We start from the raw sequence: 21498 nt of genomic DNA, 5'->3' as shown, positions 1-21498 counted from the left end.
CATGTGTGGTGTCATTGACAGTGTTTGCATGGACACTTTGGGATACCTCCAAAGAAGGAAAAAAAACACTGTTCCTCAGGGCAAATCACAGTTTTTACCTTGTTAATGATAATGTTTATGACTTTGTTGGATTCTAAGGAATAGCTGTCAGAATTTAGAAAAAGTTTTCCATGTTTCCTTTGGGAGCATCTAAGCTTTCAATTTGTATTGTCATCAGGTGTGGAGAGGTGTACTTCAGTGTAGATCTAGGGATTTGTTGAATGTATTTCCAGTGGAGCATATGGTACAGCACAGGTCCAAACTTTGAAAATCATGCCAGCATGAGGTCCTTCAAGAGGACCATCAACATGTCATCAGGAGTCTGGTATTTTCCCTCTGTGAACCAACAAGTGTTGGGAAAGAACCATGAACTTGAGGTAAGCCAGAGCCGAGATGAGTCACACAGTGGCAGACAGCACCATGGTGGGGAGTGGGGTTTGAACAAATACTAAACAATAAAAACCATTATGGCAATCATGCTTAGAGCAGAGTAAGAAGGAAGGGTAATTCAGAGCAGCATGGCTGTGCTCTGTAAGAGCCTGGCTAGCATATGGGAATATGGGAAGAAAAATTACAATAGTTCATCAAAGTGATTTTTTTAAAAGAATCTCTACTTCAATACAGAGTCAGGTGATCCCATCTTTTAGGAATGGTTACTCCTCTTGGGGCATAATCAATCTCCTGACCAGATGACTGAAACATGTGATGGCTATTTCCAATGTGGCCTTGAACTCACAGAGATCCAGAGGGATTTCTATCTCTGGAATGCTAGGATTAAAGGTGTGAGTGCCACCATTTTCTAGCCTTTGTATCTAGTGGCTGTCTGTTCTCTGACCCCAGATAAATTTATTAGAGTACACAATATTTTGGGGAACACAATACCACCACATTTCCTCTCTTTTTGTCTAAAATTAAAAAAGCTTATAACTAATACAAGAAAAACTATCCAATAAGTATATACAATATATACAGCCAAAAATTACATTAATGATGTCTAGTCCATTAACATTTGACAGATTCAGATAAAAACTCCATTATATATAGTAACAATGTCCAGTCCAGTAACATCATCCAGTAACCAAAAAATTTTCATTACTTATCTTATTTAAAACAAGTAGTTCCTTTTTAAAAGTAGATTCCATAATCTCCCTTTTTATCTTATCATATCCATATTTTCTCTTTTTTCTTTTCATAGTAGATTCAGTAGTCTACCTTTTGTCATTTTTATATCTTCCCCTTTTTCTTCAGTGTAGATTCAATGATCCACCTATTTATCCTATTATTTCTTTATCTTTTTTCTCAGAGTAGATTTGATGATCTATCTCATATCTATATTCTCTTTTTCTTTTGCTTTCTAGGGGTGAAGATATCTTTAGGGAATCTTGAAAAGAAAATTTTGGGATTAATCATCAAGTCCTGTATTGTTTGTCCAGTCTCTACATAATAGGAAAGTTCAGGGCTTGTTTCAAGTCCTTGTTTGAGTAGTCTGTCAGGCTGGATCATCTCAACTATTCCTCTCGAAATTGTTCTGACCAGTTTGTAGTCCAAAGTCGATTTTTCCATGGTGTTAATCGGCGTAATGGCTTTATCATAGTCCATGTGGAATCATCGTTGTAGGATCCTGTCATCTTTTTGAAGATTTCAAAGTCACTGTTAGGCATGGTCATGGTTTCCTGCAGACTTTTTTTTTGCCTCCTCTGTGGTTTGGAGCAATCATAGTCTGATAAATGTCTGTCTCTCGGCGATTTTAGAGAAAGTTCCATGGGGTGCTGAGAAGAAGGTATATTCTTTCTTGTTAGGATGGAATGTTCTGTAGATATCTATTAGGTCCAATTGGGTCATGACATCCGTTAAGTCCTTTATTTCTCTGTTAAGTTTCGATTTGAGAGATCTGTCCAGTGGTGAAAGTGGGGTGTTGAGATCTCCCACTATTAATGTGTGGGGTTTTATATGTGGTTTAAGCTTTAGTAATGTTTCTTTTACATATGTGGGTGCCCTTGTGTTTGGGGCATAAATGTTCAGAATTGAAACTTCATCTTGGTGGATCTTTCCTGTGATGAGGATGTAATGTCCTTCTTGATCTCTTTTGATTGATTTTAGTTTGAAGTCTATTTTGTTAGATATCAGGATGGCTACCCCTGCTTGTTTCTTAAGACCATTTGATTGGAAAGTCTTTTCCCAGCCTTTTATTCTTAGGTAGTGTCTGTCTTTGAATTTGAGATGTGTTTCTTCTATGCAGCAGAAAGATGGGTCCTGCTTTCGTATCCATTCTGTAAGTCTATGTCTTTTTATAGGTGAATTAAGTCCGTTGATATTAAGGGATATTAATGACCAGTGATTCTTCATCCCTGTTATTTTTGGTGGTAGTGTGTGTGTACTTCTCTTCTTTGGGGTTTACTGTTGTGGCTTTATCTATTGCCTGTGTTTTCGAGTGTGTATCTGACTTCCCTGGGTTGGAATTTTCCTTCTAGTGCTTTCTGTAGTGCTGGGTTTGTGGATAGGTATTGTTTAAATCTGGCTTTGTCTTCTAATGTCTTGTTCCTTCCGTCTATGATGACTGAAAGTTTTGCTGGGTATATTAGTCTGGGCTGACATCCATGGTCTCTTAGTGTCTGCATTACATCTGTCCAGGTCCTTCTGGCTTTCAAAGTCTCCATTGAGAAATTGGGTGTTATTCTGATGGGTTTACCTTTATAGGTCACTTGGCCTTTTTCCTTGGCTGCTCTTAATATTCTTTCTTTATTCTGTACATTTAGTTGTTTAATTATTATGTGTCGAGGGGACTTTTTTGGGGGGGGGGTCTAGTCTGTTTGGTGTTCTATAGGCTTCTTGTATTTTCATAGGCATTTCCTTCTTTAAGTTGGGAAAGTTTTCTTCTATAATTTTGTTGAATATATTTTCTGTGCCTTTGAGTTGGTATTCTTCACCTTCTTCTATCCCTATAATTCATAGGTTTGGTCTTTTCATGGTGTCCCAAATTTCTTGGACATTTTGGTTCATGACTTTGTTGGCTTTAGTGTTTCCTTCGACTGATGAAACTATTTCTTCTACTGTATCTTCAATGCCAGAAATCCTCTCTTCCATCTCTTGCATTCTATTGGTTATACTTGCATCTGAAGTTCCCGATCTTTTACTCAGGTTTTCTATTTCCAGCATTCCCTCTGTTTGTGTCTTATTTATTTTTTCAATTTCCCTTTTCAGTTCTTGGAATGTTTCCTTTGTTTGTTTCATTGCTTTTTCATGATTTTCTTTCAGTGCTTTATTGTTTTCTTCCAGGATTTTATTATTTTCTTGGAGGGCTTTATTGTTTTCTTCTAATTTGTTTGCCCTTTCCTCTAGTTGTTTACAGCGTTCTTCCAATTTTCTTGTCTTTTCCTCTACACAAGCCTCTACCTTCTTCATGAAGTTACTCATAAAGCTACTTTCTTCTGCTTCTTCCAATTTTTGGTGTTCAGGTCTAGATGTTGGAGGCAGGCTAGGTTCTGGTGATGCTGTATTGCTCTTCATTTTGTTGTATGTACTTCTGCCTTGACGTCTGCCCATCTCCTTGTGGTTCCTTCTTGGTCTTATCAGTGTACTTGTTTCAGAAAGAGCTGACAGATTCAGGAAGTCTCTCTCTCTTGTCCAAAAGGGAGTTCTCTTGTCCAACTCTGGTCCAGAAGGGAAGTCGGGGGCAGGATGGGAGCTGGTGGCCGGTCTCTAAGTCTCAGGAAGTGGCTGGGGTCTTGGGCAGATGGGCGTGGGGGGAGGGCGCGGAGATTGCAGGGGCTGCCGGGGGGGCTTGGAGAAGGGGATCCCTCCTGGTGGGGCTAGAAGGGGACCTGCCCGGTGGCTAGAACCTGTGGCCAAGTTGGGCAGGTCTTCCCGGAGTGGCTGGTACCCAGGGATGGGGTCCGGGTTGGACCCGGATACTCACCTCTGGTCCAGAAAGGAAGTCCGGGCTCTTTATTCCTTTCTTTTTTAAGCTAACACTTTTTAAGATACACTGAATAGATGGCCACTTTGTTCCTTTAAAGTACAACTTGAAAAACTTTCCCAGGGCAGATGATTACTTTCAGAAAACTCCAATGACTTCAGTGTGTTGAATTTTGAGCTTAGAAAATCCAGATCACTGGTGCCATATCCACACCTCATCTTTCACATTCAATTCATGCCGTGCTTAGTCTTGGTAAGGATTTCCACCTTTCTAACTGATGCTCGGGAAACAATCTGCCATCTTAATCTTTATACACAAATCCTTCTTTTTCTAAAATATATCCTTTCTTACATATTTCCACCATTATCTTTTTCCTATGTCCTGTTACTTTTACATTTCATATATTTCCTTCACATGATGAAACATGATAAAATTAGCAAGTTAAATAAAAAAGAAAATTTAATCCAAAACAACATACATAGCATAATGAAATAAATTAATATTCCTAGAGTGCATAATATAAAACTTCAAAGCTTTAGATATTCCCAGCAGACCTGTATGACAACAATGTCAGACAGGAATATTTTCTGCCTTGTATAGTCCAGGAAATATCCTCACATAGGCATAGGAACTCCTGGTGGATGCTGAACAGAAGACGGGAGTTGATTCCAGGATGGCAGGCTGGACACAAATCTCCTGAGTCTCACTAAGATTTCTTATACTTCATCGAAAGAAGATTTACACACACACACACACACACACACACACACACACACACACACACGAGAGAGAGAGAGAGACAGAGAGACAGAGACAGATACAGAGACAGAGACAGAGAAAGACAGAAAGAGAGCTATACATAATCCTTATTTAGCCAACAGATGAAACCATATAGAGCATGTTATCTTCAGGGTTTAGATTTTAGAGTGGAGATGTACTCCTCCTTGTCTGTTCATAGATGCTGCTGATGAGAGAATCCTACAGCAGTATATAGTATATTGGATCTGAGATAGATTTATCATATCATTCTTTATTTTCTTTTAATTAGTCGCATTATATTTTTTTTTCAAGTTTGACATTCTGGGTATATTTTTTCTTTTTTTAAAATAAGTTTAATTCATTTTACGTACCAATTACAGGTCCCCCTCATCCCTCCTCTCAGCCCTACAGCTTTCCCTTGCCCAACCATCCCCAAATTCCCACTTATGAAAACGTGAGGCCTCCCATGGGGAGTCAGCAGAGCTAGGTCCATTCAGTAGAGGCAGGTCAAAGCCCCTCCCCCTGCCTCAAGGCTCTATTACATCATTCTATAATATACAACAAAGATAGTGATCTAATTAGATGACAGTTGGTCTAATAGAAAATGGTTATTCTGTGGGTCACCCTCAATTCCCAAAAGACTCACCAAAGATTCAAAAATGTAGCATTAAGAAGAATAAAGTGGTCGGGCGGTGGTGGTGCACACCTTTAATCCCAGCACTCAGGAGGCAGAGCCAGTCGGATCTCTGTGAGTTCGAGGCCAGCCTGGGCTACCAAGTGAGTTCCAGGAAAAGGCGCAAAGCTACACAGAGAAACCCTGTCTCGAAAATCAAAAAAAAGAAAAAAAGAAAAGAAAAAAGAAAAAGAAAGAAGGATAAAGTGTGCTGAAATCAGATCATAGAATACACTATCAGGAGGATGACAGAATAATCAGGGGAAGATGAAGTCCTATAAGACTTCATAGGAAACTAGGCTCTTCATTTTGACTTTCAGTGATGAAGTGTAAAACCTCACGTCATAAATCCCAGAAACAAAGTTTCTGTGTCTTTATTGATATTTATCCCTACAGGAACATTTCCTTAGGTAAAATTAAAGAAGGTTTACCTGGACGTGTGGGAGGCAACCTTTCAATCCACAATACTCTCCCTACCCAACATGGTGGCATTTCAGATAAACACATGGGAAACAAAGACACAAAGAGTAGGAGGACATATATTTATTGTTCAGGTACCTTATATGTGTCCAGGGTAAGCACAAATCTCTGTTTTCAACTTTAAAATTTACATCTGTCCATTGACAACAATATGCCAATACATAAGGTTATTGGCTTTGTTTACATGAGATAACATTTGTATACACTCTTCACATCACAAGATAGGTATGTTTGCACAGTCCCACTGGTAAAGGAAAGATTATCAAGGATATACATTAATTGAGGTCATGGAATCCTCTAATCCATCAAGACTAACACATTGACTACATAAGATAAGTGTAAGTTATGTCATAACTGGCTCTTCATTCTTTCCTTCCTTCCTTCCTTCCTTCCTTCCTTCCTTCCTTCCTTCCTTCCTTCCTTCCCTCCTGTCTTTCTTTCTTTGTTCCACTTTCTTCTTGGGGGACGTGGTTTGAGAGTTATGAGACTGGGGCTCAGAGGTTGTCCAGTATCTCACTCCATAGCTCTGGGATATACCATTAATTACATTGCAATTCTCCTGGCTATCACCTCCCCAGTACTGAGATGCCTGTAGTGAGTCACAATGCCCCTTTTGTAAAGACAGAATTTTCAAACCATTATTTACTATAGAGGGTTTATGGCTGTTGGTAAAGCTGTTTTCGGTGTTTGGTCTTTTGACTGTGGATTTCAGCAGTTGAAGAGCACAGAACAGGGATCCTTGGGATCCCTAAAGATCAATAGGAAGGGAGAAATAGTGGGGAAGCCTGCAGTCAAATCTTCACCTACATGCCTCAACAAGAGACCCCAGTCTGTTAAAATAGTGTGAAAGATGATACAAATAAAATTTAGGAGGTACAGGGAAACAAATGTGACCACGACCATCAGGACAGTTTGGGCTGCTCTGGTCTCAGCATGGCCTCTGTGGTTCTGATTGGAAGTGATGATGTGCTGTGTTTGCTGGTGATGCCTATGGAGGAGAATCACCATGGAGACACTGGTCCAGATCATGATGCTGATGAATGTGGCATCTTGGGCAAAATGCAAGGAGACGATGCCTACACTGAAACCAGAGGTGGAACAGAGAAAATTGCTTTGATTGTTAGTGTCATTGCCTGTTCTCTGTGGACCACTGACTTTCATTGGAATGTAGACATTATTTAAGACACTGAACAACCAACAACTGTAATAAGAATAACTCAGGGCATCAGGGGATCTTCCTCGGAGCATCAGCTTACCCCAGTGACCAGGAACAAGAGTGACAAACTGATGGATGCTCAGGGCACAGGTGGAGCACATGTTTGTGCTTCTAGCCACCACGTGAATGAAGAACAATATTTTGCATTGCAAGTTAGCTGGAGGTTTCTTTGGAACAAAAACCATCATGTTGGTTGGAAATGCAGATGCAAGGAGAAGGAAGGCATTGGTCACAGCCAAGTTGGTGACAATGACCTGTGTGGGCCTCAGTCGAGAGCCAGTAAAGATGGGAGAGAAATTATGGACAAACAGAAGAGTGTTGGCCAGAGTCCCAATCCCAACCTCAAAAAGCAGGAACATCTGAAGAGCCAATTCCTCAGTGGTTCTTAGAGCTTTACTCTGAGAGGACATGGAGACAACTTCTGTGTAGACTGAATTGAAGATCAGAGAGAACACTGCTTTCTTCAAGACACTTCTTAATCCTCTAAGCATAATGAATGATTTGAGTGTTTCCTTCTTCTATGAAAGGAGACACTATTGTATCAGTGTACAGGAGCTTGTCCAGGAGAACACTGCACAGAAAACTCAGACTATTATTTTATACTTCATGTACTTTCTCTTCCTCAAGATGGAATTGTGTTAATGATACAGCTATAATTTTCATGGTCGACATGACAACCATGATAACACAGTAAAGCATATGATTATATGAACAATGAAGTTAGGAACACATTTTTGCATTCTTTAAATGCAGCATCTTCCCTCTTAACACAATGATTTCTTCATCCCAAGGAAATGTCTCTGTCACATCTGAAAATGACATGTAATGTGACATCTCTATAAAGAATGGCTGATTTTTAGCTGATGGGTGGAAATTGACTGTTCCTCTGGAAAACAATGTATAAAGTAAGTTGCAGACAAGAGCTTTCAAAGACATGTTTCAATGACATGAGTTTCAAAAGAATCTGTCTGTGCAAATAGATTAACTGTGATGGAGTATCAACATATTTTGAGTGTGGCCAAGGGAAGCTGGTACTGACTCACCAGCCTCTCCAGCTTCAGCTTCCTCACAAAAATAGTTAAGATTCAGAAAAATTTGAAGAAATGAAATGCTTTGATCATTGGGGTCCAAATGTTTTAAGAATTACAAATCAGAGGCTGGAGAGATGGCTCTTCACAAGACTTACATTCAAATCCATCACCCACTTGATCATTCACATCCATCTGTAACATCAGTTCCTCAAATTGAATGCCCTCTCATGGTTTTGTGGCACTGCACAAATGTGGTGCCAGACGTACAGGCAGTTAAAACACTAGATGTGTAAAGTAAAATTACTACATCTTAAAAAGGGCAAGAATACAATTTTATAATTCATGAAGTCATGTAAGTAAAATAAGGAGAAAAAAGAACCCATCAGCTTTTGAGAAAATTTTATACAGATGAAAGTGATAGAGTACAAGATATTTCAAAAAAGTAACCTGTTTTCTGATCACAAATATGAACCTCAATTTACACATATATATCTGTATATACAGAAGCAGCCATAAAAGCTTTATCACAGAACTCCTTCAGCAAATAAGCACATTTAGTGAAATGACTGGGTAAAAGAAAAACTCAAAAAAATCAGAAGCCCTCCTATATAAAAATGATAATCATGCTAAGAAAGAAATCAAAGAAACAACCCTCTTCAAAATAGTCACAAAACAAATAGTCACAAATAATAAAACAACTTAGTGTACCTCTAAACATGCAAGTGAAAGACTTATATGATAAGAACATCAAGTGTTTGAAGAAGAATACTGGATAATATATTAGAAGACAGAAAGATCTCACATGCTCATGGAATGGTAGGATTAACATGTAAAAAGGCCATACTTCCAAAAGCTATCTACAGAGTCAATGGAATCTCCATTAAAATTACTACACGAGTCCTCACACCTCAAGAGAACAATACTCGACTACATATGGAAAACCAAAAAACCCAGGAAAGCTAGAACAATAGTGTACAATAAAAGAACTTCATGAGGTATCATCATGCCTGATTTCAAGCTCTATAACAGGAATATAGCAATAAAAACCACATGATACTGATATAAAAACAGAAAGGTGGATCAGTGAAATCAAAGACTCATGTACATCCACACACCTATGGACACCTGAGTTTTGACAAAGAAACCAAAATTATACAATAGAAAAAAGAAAACATCTTCAACAAATGGTGCTCATCTAAATAAATGTAGAAGACTGCAAATAAATCCATATCAATCATCCTACACAAAAGTCACGTTCAAGTAAGTCAAATATCAGTTTTTTTAAAAGTAATTCTTATTCATTTTACATACTAATCACAGATCCTTCTCTTATATCTCCTCCTGCTCCCCTCAGGGATACCCCTAAAAACAACACCCATTCTCTCCTCCAAAAGCCTGGTACGTTCAGTTGAGGCAGGATTAAGTGCCTCTCCACAGCATCAAGGCTGAGCAAGGCATCCCACCATAGGTAATGGGCTCCAGACAGCTAGCTCATGTACCAGGGATAGTGGATCAAAGATCTTAACATAAATCAAGTTACACTGAACCTGATAGAAAAGAAAGTATGCAAGAACTTTGAACGCATTGGTGCAGGAGACCATTTCCTGAATACAACTCCAATAATGAAGACACCAAGATCTACAATTAATAAATGGAACCTCATGAAACTGAAAAGCTCCTGTGAGACAAAGGACACTGTCAATAGGACAAAACAACATCCTACAGAATGGACAAAGATCTTCACCAACCACACATCTGACAGTGGGCTGATTTCCAAAATATAAAGAACTCAATTTACACACACACACACACACACACACACACACACACACACATATATTTATATGTATATATATGTATATATATATATATATATATATATATATTCATAATTTTCTATATCCTAACCTTTTTTTGAGGAAGCAGAAGCTGGAGAAGCTGGTGAGTCGACACCACCTTCCCTTAGCCACACTCAAAATGTGTTGATACTCCATCACAGTTAAATCATTTGCACAGACAGATTCTTTTGAAACTCATGTGCTTGAAACATGTCTTTGAAATCTCTTGTTGAGTATGCAACTTACTTCATACATTGTTTTCCAGAGGAACAGTCGGTCTCCATCCATCAGCTAAAAATCAGCCATCCTATATAGAGATGTCACATTAAATGTCATTTTCAGATAAGTGCTAAGCTGTGCAAGAGGTATTTCCTTGGGATGAAGAAATCATTGACATCATTAGGTAAAGAAGAGACAAAAAAGCAACTATCCTAACCATTAATGTTGACTTCAGAAGAGTTGCTGTAGGGAGAAGAGAATGATAAACAGACATCTACAGTTACAGGAATCACACCTGTAAGCCAGAGCAAGGATAGAGGTGCTCACAGAGATGAAAGCCAGCTCCTAAGTCTTTACTGAAGAAACACAGCTCTGACTTCTTCTCCATTTGAAGGTCTTCTCTTCCCTGAGACAGATCCAAGGAAATGCTTACCTCTCCAATAACTCAGTGGAGCATTGTGCAGATGACTGAATGAACATAGATTACCAGTGCTCATAAAAGGACTGTTTTTCCAGACTAACATCCCTCAGAGAGTGCATTACTTTGTTATCTGTGATTTCAGTGACAATGTTTGCATGGAGACTTTGGGATACCTCCAATGACGGGGGAAAAACATTGGTCCTCAAGTAAAATCACAATTATTACCTTCTGCTTGTTAATGATAATGTTTATGACTTTGTTGCCTGCTAAGGAATAGCTTTCAGAAGTTAGAAAGAGTTTCCCATGTTTCCTTTGGGAATATTTAGGTTTTCAATTTGTGTTGTCATCGGGTCTGGAGAGCTGCACTCCAGTGTAGATCAAGGGATTTGTTGAATGTATTTCCAAAGGGGTTCATTGTACAGTACTGTTTCATACTTGGGAAATCATGCTGACATGAAGTCCTTCAGGAAGACCATCTACATCTCATCAGGAGTCTGGTATTTTCCCACCTGTGGCCCAACAAGTATTGGAAAAGAGTAATGAACTTGCGGTAAGCCAGAACAGAGATGAGTCACACAGTGGCAGACAGACCCATGGTGGGGAGTGGGGCTTGAGGAAATACTAAAGAATAAAAACCATGTGTCAATCATGCTTAGAGCAGAGAAAGAAAGAAGGATAATTCAGAGCAGCATGGCTGTGTGCTGTAACATCCTGTGCTATGGTGTGGGAATAGGGGAAGGAAAAGTACAATATTTCATCACATGAAATTTTTTCCAAACCTCTTATTCAGCATGGCTTAAGGTCAGCCAATCTTTCTACAGGTGTTCCTTCCGTTTTGGTGCATAATACCTTGGCCAGGTTATTGGCCTATATAACATGACTGTTTAGTCTCCAATGTAAGGCTATAGGTTTTATTGTCTTAGATATAAGTAGGTTTCCAGGAAATCTGGGACACTACAAAAAGACCAGATATAAAAATAATAGGAATAGAGGAAGGGGAAGAAACACAGGTCAAAGGCACAGAAAATATTTTCAATAGAATCATAGAAGAAAATGTCCCAAACCTAAAGATGACATGCATACCAAGGTACAGGGAGCACACAGAACCCCAAATGGACCAGACCACAAACAAGTCCCCTTGGTACATGATCATCAAAACACTAAGTGTTTAGAACAAAAAAAAAGAATGTTAAAAACTGCAAGCTAAAAATATCAAGTTGGATATAGGGTTTAAAGAAAGACCAAGTAATATATAAAGGCAGACCTATCAGAATTACCCCTTTCTTCTCAATGGAGACTCTAGAAGGCAGAAGGGCCTGGACAAATATGCTAAGATAATTGTGAATTTATGTGATGACTGTCTGTCATTTTTGTTTATTTTTTTCTATCCTCAGTTCTTCCTGTACTATTCCCCTTGGGGTAGGGAGAGATATGAGACTGTATGTATGCCATTATCACCAGAATTTTAGGTGATCTCTTTATTGTCATCACAGTAGAAAATGGAAATTGGGATTTCATTCCTGGTGTTCTTAATTTCATTAATAAAAGCCTGTAAGAAGTGATCAAATGGAAGCTAAAAAATGATCTTATTAAAGTTCAAAAGAAAAACATACTAGAACTGGCAATCTATAAATCTCAATAGTTTCTGATAGGACAATCAAAAAGCTATGACCTTGAGACAAGCCAGCATGGAATTGTTCACACAGTGGCAGACAGCCCCATGGTGGGGTGTGGGGCTTTAGTGATAGGCTAAAGAATGCCAAGTAGTGGGGCAAACATGTTTAGAGCAGAGAAAGAAAGAATAATTCTGAGCACCATGGTGTGTGCTCAGCAAGAACCTTGCTAAAGGGAGGGAACCTGGGAAGGAAAAATAGAGGATTTCAGCACAGGGAAAATTTCTCTGACCCTCTCTTTGGCATGCCTTAAGGTGAGCCCACCTTCCTAGGGTTGGTCCCTCCTCATTGGGGCACAATCTCCTGACAAGGTGATTGACCCATGTGACCTGAATTTTTAATCTACATTCAGGACAGACATTCCACTGTCTTGGATACAATGAGTTTTCCTTTAATTAACTTCTATGTCACGCTAATATTTTCTCACTGAAGAAGTAAATATGAAGTCATTTGTAAACAGATCCTATGTCAGAAATCCCAACCATTTTTGTCATCTATGACATCTGGAGAGTAGAGTGTTTCCTGGTGTCCCAAAGACATTCCTGGCTTCTAGCCAGGACGTGAAATGTTGGTTTTTCACTGAAAATGGCATAACCAACATGTGACCCCCTCATCCTCATCTTTCTCTCTGGAGACTATATTTCATGTTTCTGCGAAGGTGTATGAACCATAGTAGATATGTCACTGGGGGCAGAGTGTATTTGTCTTCTTAAAAATGAACATTTGGTAAGAGAGTTGGGGAACCCCTCCAGATGGACATGTTGAATAAATTGCAGAAGGACATCAGTAGTTGCTTCTGCTACAGGTGTAGGAGGAAGGACGTCCCTGACTGGAGATGGAAAGAGAGGTGAGGTGAGGTAAAGTCAGGACTTGACACATCCTACGCAGGGAGGGAAAAGTAAATACAGAAGGTATTTTAAATGTTTTAGACAAAGCCTTCGAATCTGGTGACAGGATCCCTAGAGCATCCAACCATTCGACTCTCAAATAGTTTTCCTTTGACCCCTATGGCTGACTATTTAGTTGAGAGGTACTATGACTTCTCAACATCTGAGGAATCCCCAATATCATAGGGATTCAAGAAAATTCATTTTATGTAAATTTTGTTTGAATGAGAATGTCTGCCATAGGCTCCCCTACTTGAAAACTTGGTCCACAGTTAGTCACCTAAATTCACTGTTTCCACCAAGCTGGATTCTCCCTCACATAGAAGGCCTGCCTCTGCCTCCTGAATGCTGTGATTAAAGCCTTTGCCTCTGCAACCATCTGTTCCATAGTCAGTTTAACTACAATGTCAGTCTTGGTCAATCACTGTAAAGAGCTAATAATCTCCCCATTAAATCAAACTAAAATAGTAAAAAGGTTAAAGTGTAACAAAAATACGATCTGGAAAAAGATAGACTAACTAGGAAAGATAAATAAGTCAAATAGAAAACTAGGACCACAGTTTTCATTTTGATGTTGAAAACTAATATTTCTCATGAAAAGTCAAAGAAATGAAATTTCTATACATTTAATCGTATTCAGTCCTGCATTATAAATTACTTTAGTCCAAGTCCAAGTTTTTAGATCCTTGTAGGAAAACATATAGTTGCATTTTCCGGTTAATTGATGATGTGGGAGGGCCCAGTTGTGTGTGTGGTACCACCCCTTGCATCAAGGGTGCCGTAAGAAAGCAGGCTGCACAGTTGATGGAGAGCAGGTCAGAGAGATCCACTTGCCTCTGCCTCTCCAGTACTGGAACTGATTTAGATTAAGACCACCACATATGGCCCATTACATGTAGTTTTCATCTCAGTATGAACCAATGAAATAAAAGTTTCTATGAGATAAAATGCAAGCATCAATATGTTCTGGTCAAAATCTAAAAACTTCTAAAAAGCAGAAATCCTAGTTTTTTATGTTGCATCCAGAAGTCTTGGTCCAGTGCAAAGGGATGTGTGAATTCTAAAAAAAAAAAAGCCCACAGTGACAAGAATTCCACCTGTCCAGTCACAGCAAGATGGAGAGTCTCCTGAGGGGTGAAGGCTTTCCCCTGAACTCAGTCACTGCAGAAAAACAGCTCTGACTTGACTTCTGTCAAGGAAGACCCCTGAGTCTCTCTACTTTCCTGAGACAGAATTCAACAAAATACTCATTTTTCAGATAGTATCCACAGAGGTCTCTACAAGAAGTTTTCAATACAGGTGAGTCTAGGGTGCCAGTGTTGATAAATGGGCAGGTGTCTTGCCCTGATATCCCCCAGAAAGACCATTAAAATGTCACTGTTTAGTGGCAGCATCTGCATGGTTAGAGATTGGGTTGTCTCCAAGGAGGAACAGGTTTTCTCCCCATAGCAATCACCACAAACAACTTTTGGTGGTTACTACGGAACAGCTGGGTAGAAGTTAGAAAAGGTTTGCATGTTTTATTTTTGATAATCTCTGTTTGCAATTGATGTTGATATTAGTTACAAAAATGTGTGCTTGGGGATGGATCAAGGGATGTTTTATGGTATTACCTGTGGGGTGGTGTACATTGCACAGTGTAAGTAAATCAGTTGCAACAACTCTGGGTTGGGTCCTAGATTTTGGCACCAAAATATGAGTTTTCCAACTCTGGGGAAACGTGTCCTGACTACCTGGGGAGTCAGGCAACACTTTGAGCTGCTAATGAGAGCTCTTGATGGCTGAAGCTGCAAAGAAACAGTCCAGCCCTGGAGGGTGAAGTATCCCAGACACCTCCAGCTGCTCAGAACAACAGCTCTGCCCTGAGGTGTTCTGGACACCTGGAGTTGTTTAGCAGAGCCCTGACATTTGGAAGTGCAAAGAAGCAGCCCAAGCCTGGAAGGGAAATTTTTCTGACTTCTCACCTAAGTCAGGACTGGAACTGTTTCAGCAGGGAAGGGTATCCTGACTATTTGGGAAAGCCAAGGTATACCTGGTGTGATGGAGGATGGTCTCCCTGCAGGATATAGCAATCCTGCTCCTCTCCTGGAGAGCAGCTACAGGTGAGCTTTGCTCAGCCCCCAGTTGAGAAGGTTTCCTAGCAGAGCTCTGCCTCTCTGGCCTAAGATGTTGCTTCTTTTGCTTCACTCTGCAAAGGGGAAACCCCTGCAGAAATGTAACGATTTGCTCTAGTTCCAGAGAAAAGTGTTACTTTTCAGATCTCTCTTCTCTGTCCACTGAGGGACGTCTCAGTAAGGATCTTCTCTATACCAGTGAATGAAGATCTTCACACCCAAATCTCTTTTGAGAAAGAAATTTATTTGGGAAGGAGGAGTCCAAGAGAGTAGCTGCCTCTATCATGGTGGAGAGAACAGCCTTTTTTCTAACTGGCCAGGCATGGTGGTTTACACAGGAAGTCCTGGGAGTGGAGTCAACTAGAAGTTGCCTTGGGGCCCAGGTTTATACTGTCCTGCTCTGTGAATTGTTGGTTTCACAAGTCAGTTGGCCAGGGGCAAGGATGGCTCTGATCTGAATGGGCCAAACTGTGTTTCCTTCTGCCCTGATCTGAGCCATCTTTCCCTAGTTCTGGGCTCCAGGGTCAGGGTTGGGTTCTTTAGCCAGCCCCTTCCCCTAAAGTACTGTTTCAATCCTCCAAAACCATGCTGAGGACCAGTCCTTTCATAAGGACCATCACTGTGTGAGCTTGAGTCTTGTATATCCTATGCAGGTCCTACATTCTTCCACATGTGGCCTGGGACTGTTTACTCTGTCAGAATAGACCCACAGAAGCATGGGTTTCCTCCAGCAGATTCTGTGAGTTACTTCAGTGTTCACTTGTCTGTTCATGGATCCCAGGCTTGTTTTCTGAGATACCCACAGATTCTCTGACACTACAGAGGCCTAATATATTGCCACTGTACAGAGAATCTGCTGTATAAGTAAGTAATCCTAGGTAAACTGGCAAAAATATAAATTAGGCAATCATAACAAATATAGAGAACCAGGTATGGGTGTGTGTCTGCAGTTCTAGCGTGTGAAAAGCAAGGGAAAGAGAAATCACATCCTAAGGCTGGCCATTCCTTTATAATTTCAAATTCAATTCTAGTGATACTGGACGTGGCTTCTGATCCCCTTGGCCATGTCTAGATTCTGGATATACCTCAGGGACTGTCAACTGAGTCAGTGTGAAGTCAAAGAACCATATTACATCACTCACCTTCACAGTACTGCTGGGACACTTGGGGACACCAGCCAGGCACAGTGAGGTCACAGTTCCATGACTCTCCACTTCACAACTGGCCTCCCAGGTCTGAATAGAATTCATCGATCTCATACCTGAGGTCAGAAGGAGTACTAAAGATTGATTCTAGCACTGTGCAATCTGCTGAGCACTTCTGTGAGTCTGGAGCTGTGCCCTTCGCAGCAAATCAGGGGTCACTTTAGATACCACATCCAGGAATCAGTCTAAGTCCGTGGGAGTTTTGCAAGTAGCTGAAAATAGATCTACCACATGACCCAGCTACATCATTCTTGGACATAGGCCCAAAGAACTCTACATCCTATTACAGAGACATTTACACACATGCTTATCCCCACTCTGTTCACAATAGCTAGGGAGTGGAACCAGCCTAGATGTCCATCAACTGATGAGTAGATGATGGAAATGTGTTGCATGTGCACAAAGGAATCATAGTCACTCAAGAAGACAAAATGGAATCACAAAACTTCCAGGGAAAATAGAGAATATTATGTAAGCAAGGATCGGGAAGATAGATGGGCTTGCTTGCTTTCATATGCATATCCTAGCTTCTAATTTTCATGTGAGTTTATTTATGTGTTGATGAGTATACCTCACTGCCAGGAAACTAGAAAGGAGCCCAGCAAAGGTGGAGAATGGGAGATTTAAAAGGATAATGGTGGGAAGGATAATAAAAAGTGTGACAGTGTGATATTAAAGTGCAAAGGGGGAATCACTGGGAGGGGAAGTGAAGCAGGGACGAAGGGGAGGGAGGTGGGGAGATGATGGATGTGGGGAGGGTCAACCAGGACTGTCTGAAAATGCCATAAGGAAGTGGCTGCTTTGTACTCTAACTTCAATAGCCAAGAGTTGAACAAACTTGTCAGAATCACTACTCATCATGCAAACACAGTTTTCAGAATGAGAACCAGCTAACTCCAACCAGAATAGCTCTTAGCAAAAGAATAGAGAAGAGTACCACAGTGCACAGGCTGCTCTTGCAGTGGAGCTGGGTTTGCCGCCCAGTGCCTATGTTAGGGAGCTGGCTCTGAGAGAACTGTCGCCCTCCTCTGGCCACAGTGGGCACTACACTCACATGGACACATAAAATATGTTAATAATAGTAGTCATTGGGCCAGATGTATAGAATACACACAGGTGTATTAACAGACACATACTGATGGAGAAAGAGTGTTTGTAAAGCAGTGTATTGTAGGGGCAGGAGAACAGAAAATCCAGTGTAGAAGAGAGATGCAGAAGTGGTACAGTCCATGGGAGGCTGTTTGGTATCAAGTGGGCAGTGCTAGAAAATTGATGAGGGGATTTCTGAGAGGGCTCCATGGGTTGAGGCACTTGTTGTGGATTATCTGAGTTCAATCCCTGGAACCACATAGTGGACAGGGAGAACTGACTCCTGAAAGTTACCTCTGACCTCTACACATGGGCCATGGTGTGTGTGCACATGCACACACACAGACACACACACACACACACACACACACACACACACACACAAGCGCGATGATTGAATGTCTTTCTGTATGATATGAATGTGTAGCTCTGATTTGTTGATAAATAAAATACTGATTGGCCAGTAGCCAGGCAGGAACTATAGGAGGGATAAGCAGAGAAGGAGAATTCTGAGAGAGCAAGGCTGAGTCAGGAGATGCCGGTGTGCCTTCCAGGGAGCAGCATGTAAGGGCACACAGGTAAAGCCAAAAAACATGTGGCACATATAGATTAACAGAAATGGGATGAGTTTGAGTGGAGGAGCTAGTCAGTGGTAGGCCTGAGCTAATGGCCAAACAGTTTTAATTAATAGTAAGCTTCTGTGTGTTCATTTGGGTCTGAGCAGCTGTGGAATTGCAGGACATCAGTGAGCCAGGTGGGACGAGGAAAGCTACACACACACACACACACACACACACACACACACACACACACACACCCCTATATGTAATCACTATGTAGCCAGCAGATGAGTCAATACCATACAGTGTATTTTACCTTCAAATTTGTACTTTGGTATGAAGATGTACTCTTCCCTGTGTGGTCATGGTTGTTGATGCTGAGAGAATCCTACAGCAGTATATGGCATATTGGAGGTGAGATAGATTCATCATATCATTCTTATATATCCAGTGAGGTGCTCCACAGTTGTTCTAACCAGAATGTGAGTATTTTGTGTCTCACCTCCATTTCTAAATAAATAATCAACAATAATTAAAAAACTGTAATTTGAAAGATGATAAACTGTGCTCAAATCAGTCAATAGAGTATACCATCAGGAGAAAGGCAAAATAAACAGGAAAAACTAAATGAGTCTATTAGGAAATAGGAGCTTTGTTTTGATTTCAATGATGGTAAGGAAAATCTCTTGCAGTGAATCCCAGAAATGAAGTTTCTACAGCTTTATGGATATTTGTCCATCCAGCAAAATTTCTATAGGGAGAGACAAAGAATGTTTACCTAAATATGTGAGTAGCAATCTACCATTGCACAACATTTTCCTAACCCAACATGCCAGCATTAAAGATAAACATATCAGCATTAAAGACACAAGAGACGTATGGCATATTAATAGTGTTCAGGTGCCTTATATGGGTATAGACTCTAGGACAAGCACACATCTTCATTTCCAACAGTAAAAACTCCTGTCTGCCAATTAACATGCATTTATGATTATACACTATAAAATTATACACTAATATATGAGTTGTTATAATCATCTATATGAGAGAACATTTCTATGAACTGTTCAAACAATAAACATGAATATATATAGACATCTGAAAGGAAAGGAAAAATGATCAAGAATATTGATATAGAGGCTGGAGAGATGGCTCAGAGATTAGGTGTTCTTGCTGTCATTTCAGAGGTTATGAGTTCAATTCCCAGTGTCCACATGATGGCTCACAACCATCCGTAATGAGATCTGGTGCCCTCTGCTGGTGTGCAGGCATACATGCAGGTGAACCACTGCGTACATAATAAATAAATAAATTTTGAAAAAGAATAAAAAGAATATATATATATATATATATATATATATATATATATATATGCTTCAATATGGGTTGCATGTGAACTAAAACAATAAACCAACAGGAACACATTGATCTCCTAAGGCAATAGTGAATATTTATGAGATGACTGCAATTCTTTTTCTTTCTTCTTCTCTCACTTTATATGATCTTCTCCTTTAGGGTACATAAAAGGAGTTGTGAGACTGGGTCTCATTATCACAAGTTGAACTGGATCTCACTCTACAGCCTGACATGCCACTGATTACATTGCAATCCTCCTGGCACAGTCTCTAGAGTTCTGGGATAAGATTAGCAAGTGAATATGTCTGGTTTATGAGGAAGGATTTTCAATCAACTTTTACTAAATAGTGTGTACTGCTGCTAGTAAAGCTGTCTTCTGTTTGTCATGTTGACTGTGGTTTTCAGCAGTTGAAGAGCACAGAACAGGGATCCTTAGGATCCCTAAAGATCAACAGGAAAGGAGAAATAGTGGGGAAGCTTGCAGTCAAAGCTTCATTTACATGCCTGAACCAGAGATGAGAGTCCATGAAAGAAACCTGAAACAAACTGCAAATACAGTCTAGAACATAAAAGCTTACAAAGGTGACCACCAGCATGAGGATGGTGTGGGCTGCTCTGGTCTCAGCATGGCCTCTGTGGTTCTGATTGGAAGTGAGGATGTGCTGTGTTCATTGGTGATGTCTATAGAGGAGAAGCACCATGGAGACACTGGACCAGACCATGATGCTGATGAATGTGACATCATGGAAAAAAAGGAACATGCCCATGCCTACACTGAATCCAGATGTGGAGCAGACCCACTTTCTTATATTGTTAGTGTCATTGCCTGTGCTCTCTGGACCACTGACTTTCATTGGAATGTAGATGTTATTTAAGACACTGAACAACCAACAACTGTAACAAGAATAACTCAGGGCATTAGGGGATCTTCCTCGGAGCATCAGCCTACCCCAATGTCCAGGACCAAGAGTGAGAAACTGATGGATGCTCAGGACACAGGTGGAGCACATGTTTGTGCTTCCAGCCACCAGGTGAATGAAGAACTCAATTTTACATTGCAGGTTAGTTGGAGGACTCCTAGGAGCAAAAAGCTCATCTTGTTTGGATATGCAGTAATGAGGAGAAGGAAGGCATTGGCCAAGGCCAAGTTGGTGACAATAACCTGTGTGGACCTCAGTCGAGAGCCAGTAAACATGGGAGAGATATTATGGAAAAACAGAAGAATGTTGGCCAGAGTCCCAGTTCCAACCTGGAAAAACAGGAGCATCCGGAGAGCCAATTCCTCAGTGGTTTATGGAGCTTTACTCTGAGAAGTCATTGAGAGGTCTTCTGTGAAGACTGGAGTGATGACCAGGAGCAACACTTCTCTCTTCAAAACACTTCTCAATGTCTGAGCATAATGAATGGTTTGAGTCATTACTTCTTCTATGAAGGGATACATGGTTTATCACAGTGTAGGAGCTTGGCCTGGAGAACACTGCAAAGGACTTTTGCCCAGACAGATTCTTTTAAAACTTGAGTTTTTGAAGCATGCCTTTGAAAGCTTTTGTTCAGTCCACAACTTATTTTTATATTGTATTCCAGAGGAACAGTCAGTCTCTACCCATCAACTAAAAATCAGCCATCCCATACAGAGATGTCACATTAAAAGTCATTTTCAACTATGTGCTAATCTGTGAAACAGACATTTCCTTGGGATGAAGAAATCACTGACACCATTAGGTAAACAAGAGACAAAAAAGCAACTATCCTAACCATTATGAGTTTCAGTAGGGAGAAGAGAACATTAAGAAGAAATCTACAGTTGCAGAATTCCACCTGTCCAGCCACAGCAAGGATGGAGATGCTCACAAGGATCTAGGCCAGTTCCTAAATGCTTACTGAAGAAACACAGCTCTGACTTCTTCTGCATTTGAAGATCTTCTCTGTGTATCTATTTCCCTGAGTCAGATCCAAAAATATTTACCTCTCCAATATTTTCCATGGAACATTGTGCAGATGACTGAATGAACACAGGGTACC

At 40.3% G+C, this 21498-nt stretch overlaps 1 protein-coding gene and 1 pseudogene across 1 annotated transcript; both read right to left on the bottom strand.

The window, feature by feature from the left end:
• Positions 1–6575: 6575 nt before the first annotated feature.
• On the bottom strand, positions 6576–7493 carry LOC102911183 (vomeronasal type-1 receptor 4-like). Its single transcript, XM_015991467.2, has one exon. It carries the CDS (start codon positions 7491–7493, stop codon positions 6576–6578), a length of 918 nt encoding a protein of 305 aa, XP_015846953.1.
• A 12384-nt stretch (positions 7494–19877) lies between these two features.
• LOC102910867 (vomeronasal type-1 receptor 4-like) lies at positions 19878–20824 on the bottom strand (annotated as a pseudogene).
• Positions 20825–21498: the final 674 nt, after the last annotated feature.

This window comes from Peromyscus maniculatus, chromosome 1 (assembly GCF_049852395.1).
Source record: "Peromyscus maniculatus bairdii isolate BWxNUB_F1_BW_parent chromosome 1, HU_Pman_BW_mat_3.1, whole genome shotgun sequence".
NCBI classification, from domain to species: domain Eukaryota; kingdom Metazoa; phylum Chordata; class Mammalia; order Rodentia; family Cricetidae; genus Peromyscus; species Peromyscus maniculatus.
The sequence above is the reverse complement of the archived record's forward strand: the minus strand, read 5'-3'. Positions and strand labels throughout refer to the sequence as shown.

Coding starts and splice junctions, on each gene's coding strand:
- LOC102911183 (XM_015991467.2), bottom strand. CDS start 7,493: ATGTCCTCTCAGAGTAAAGCTCTAAGAACCACTGAGGAATTGGCTCTT.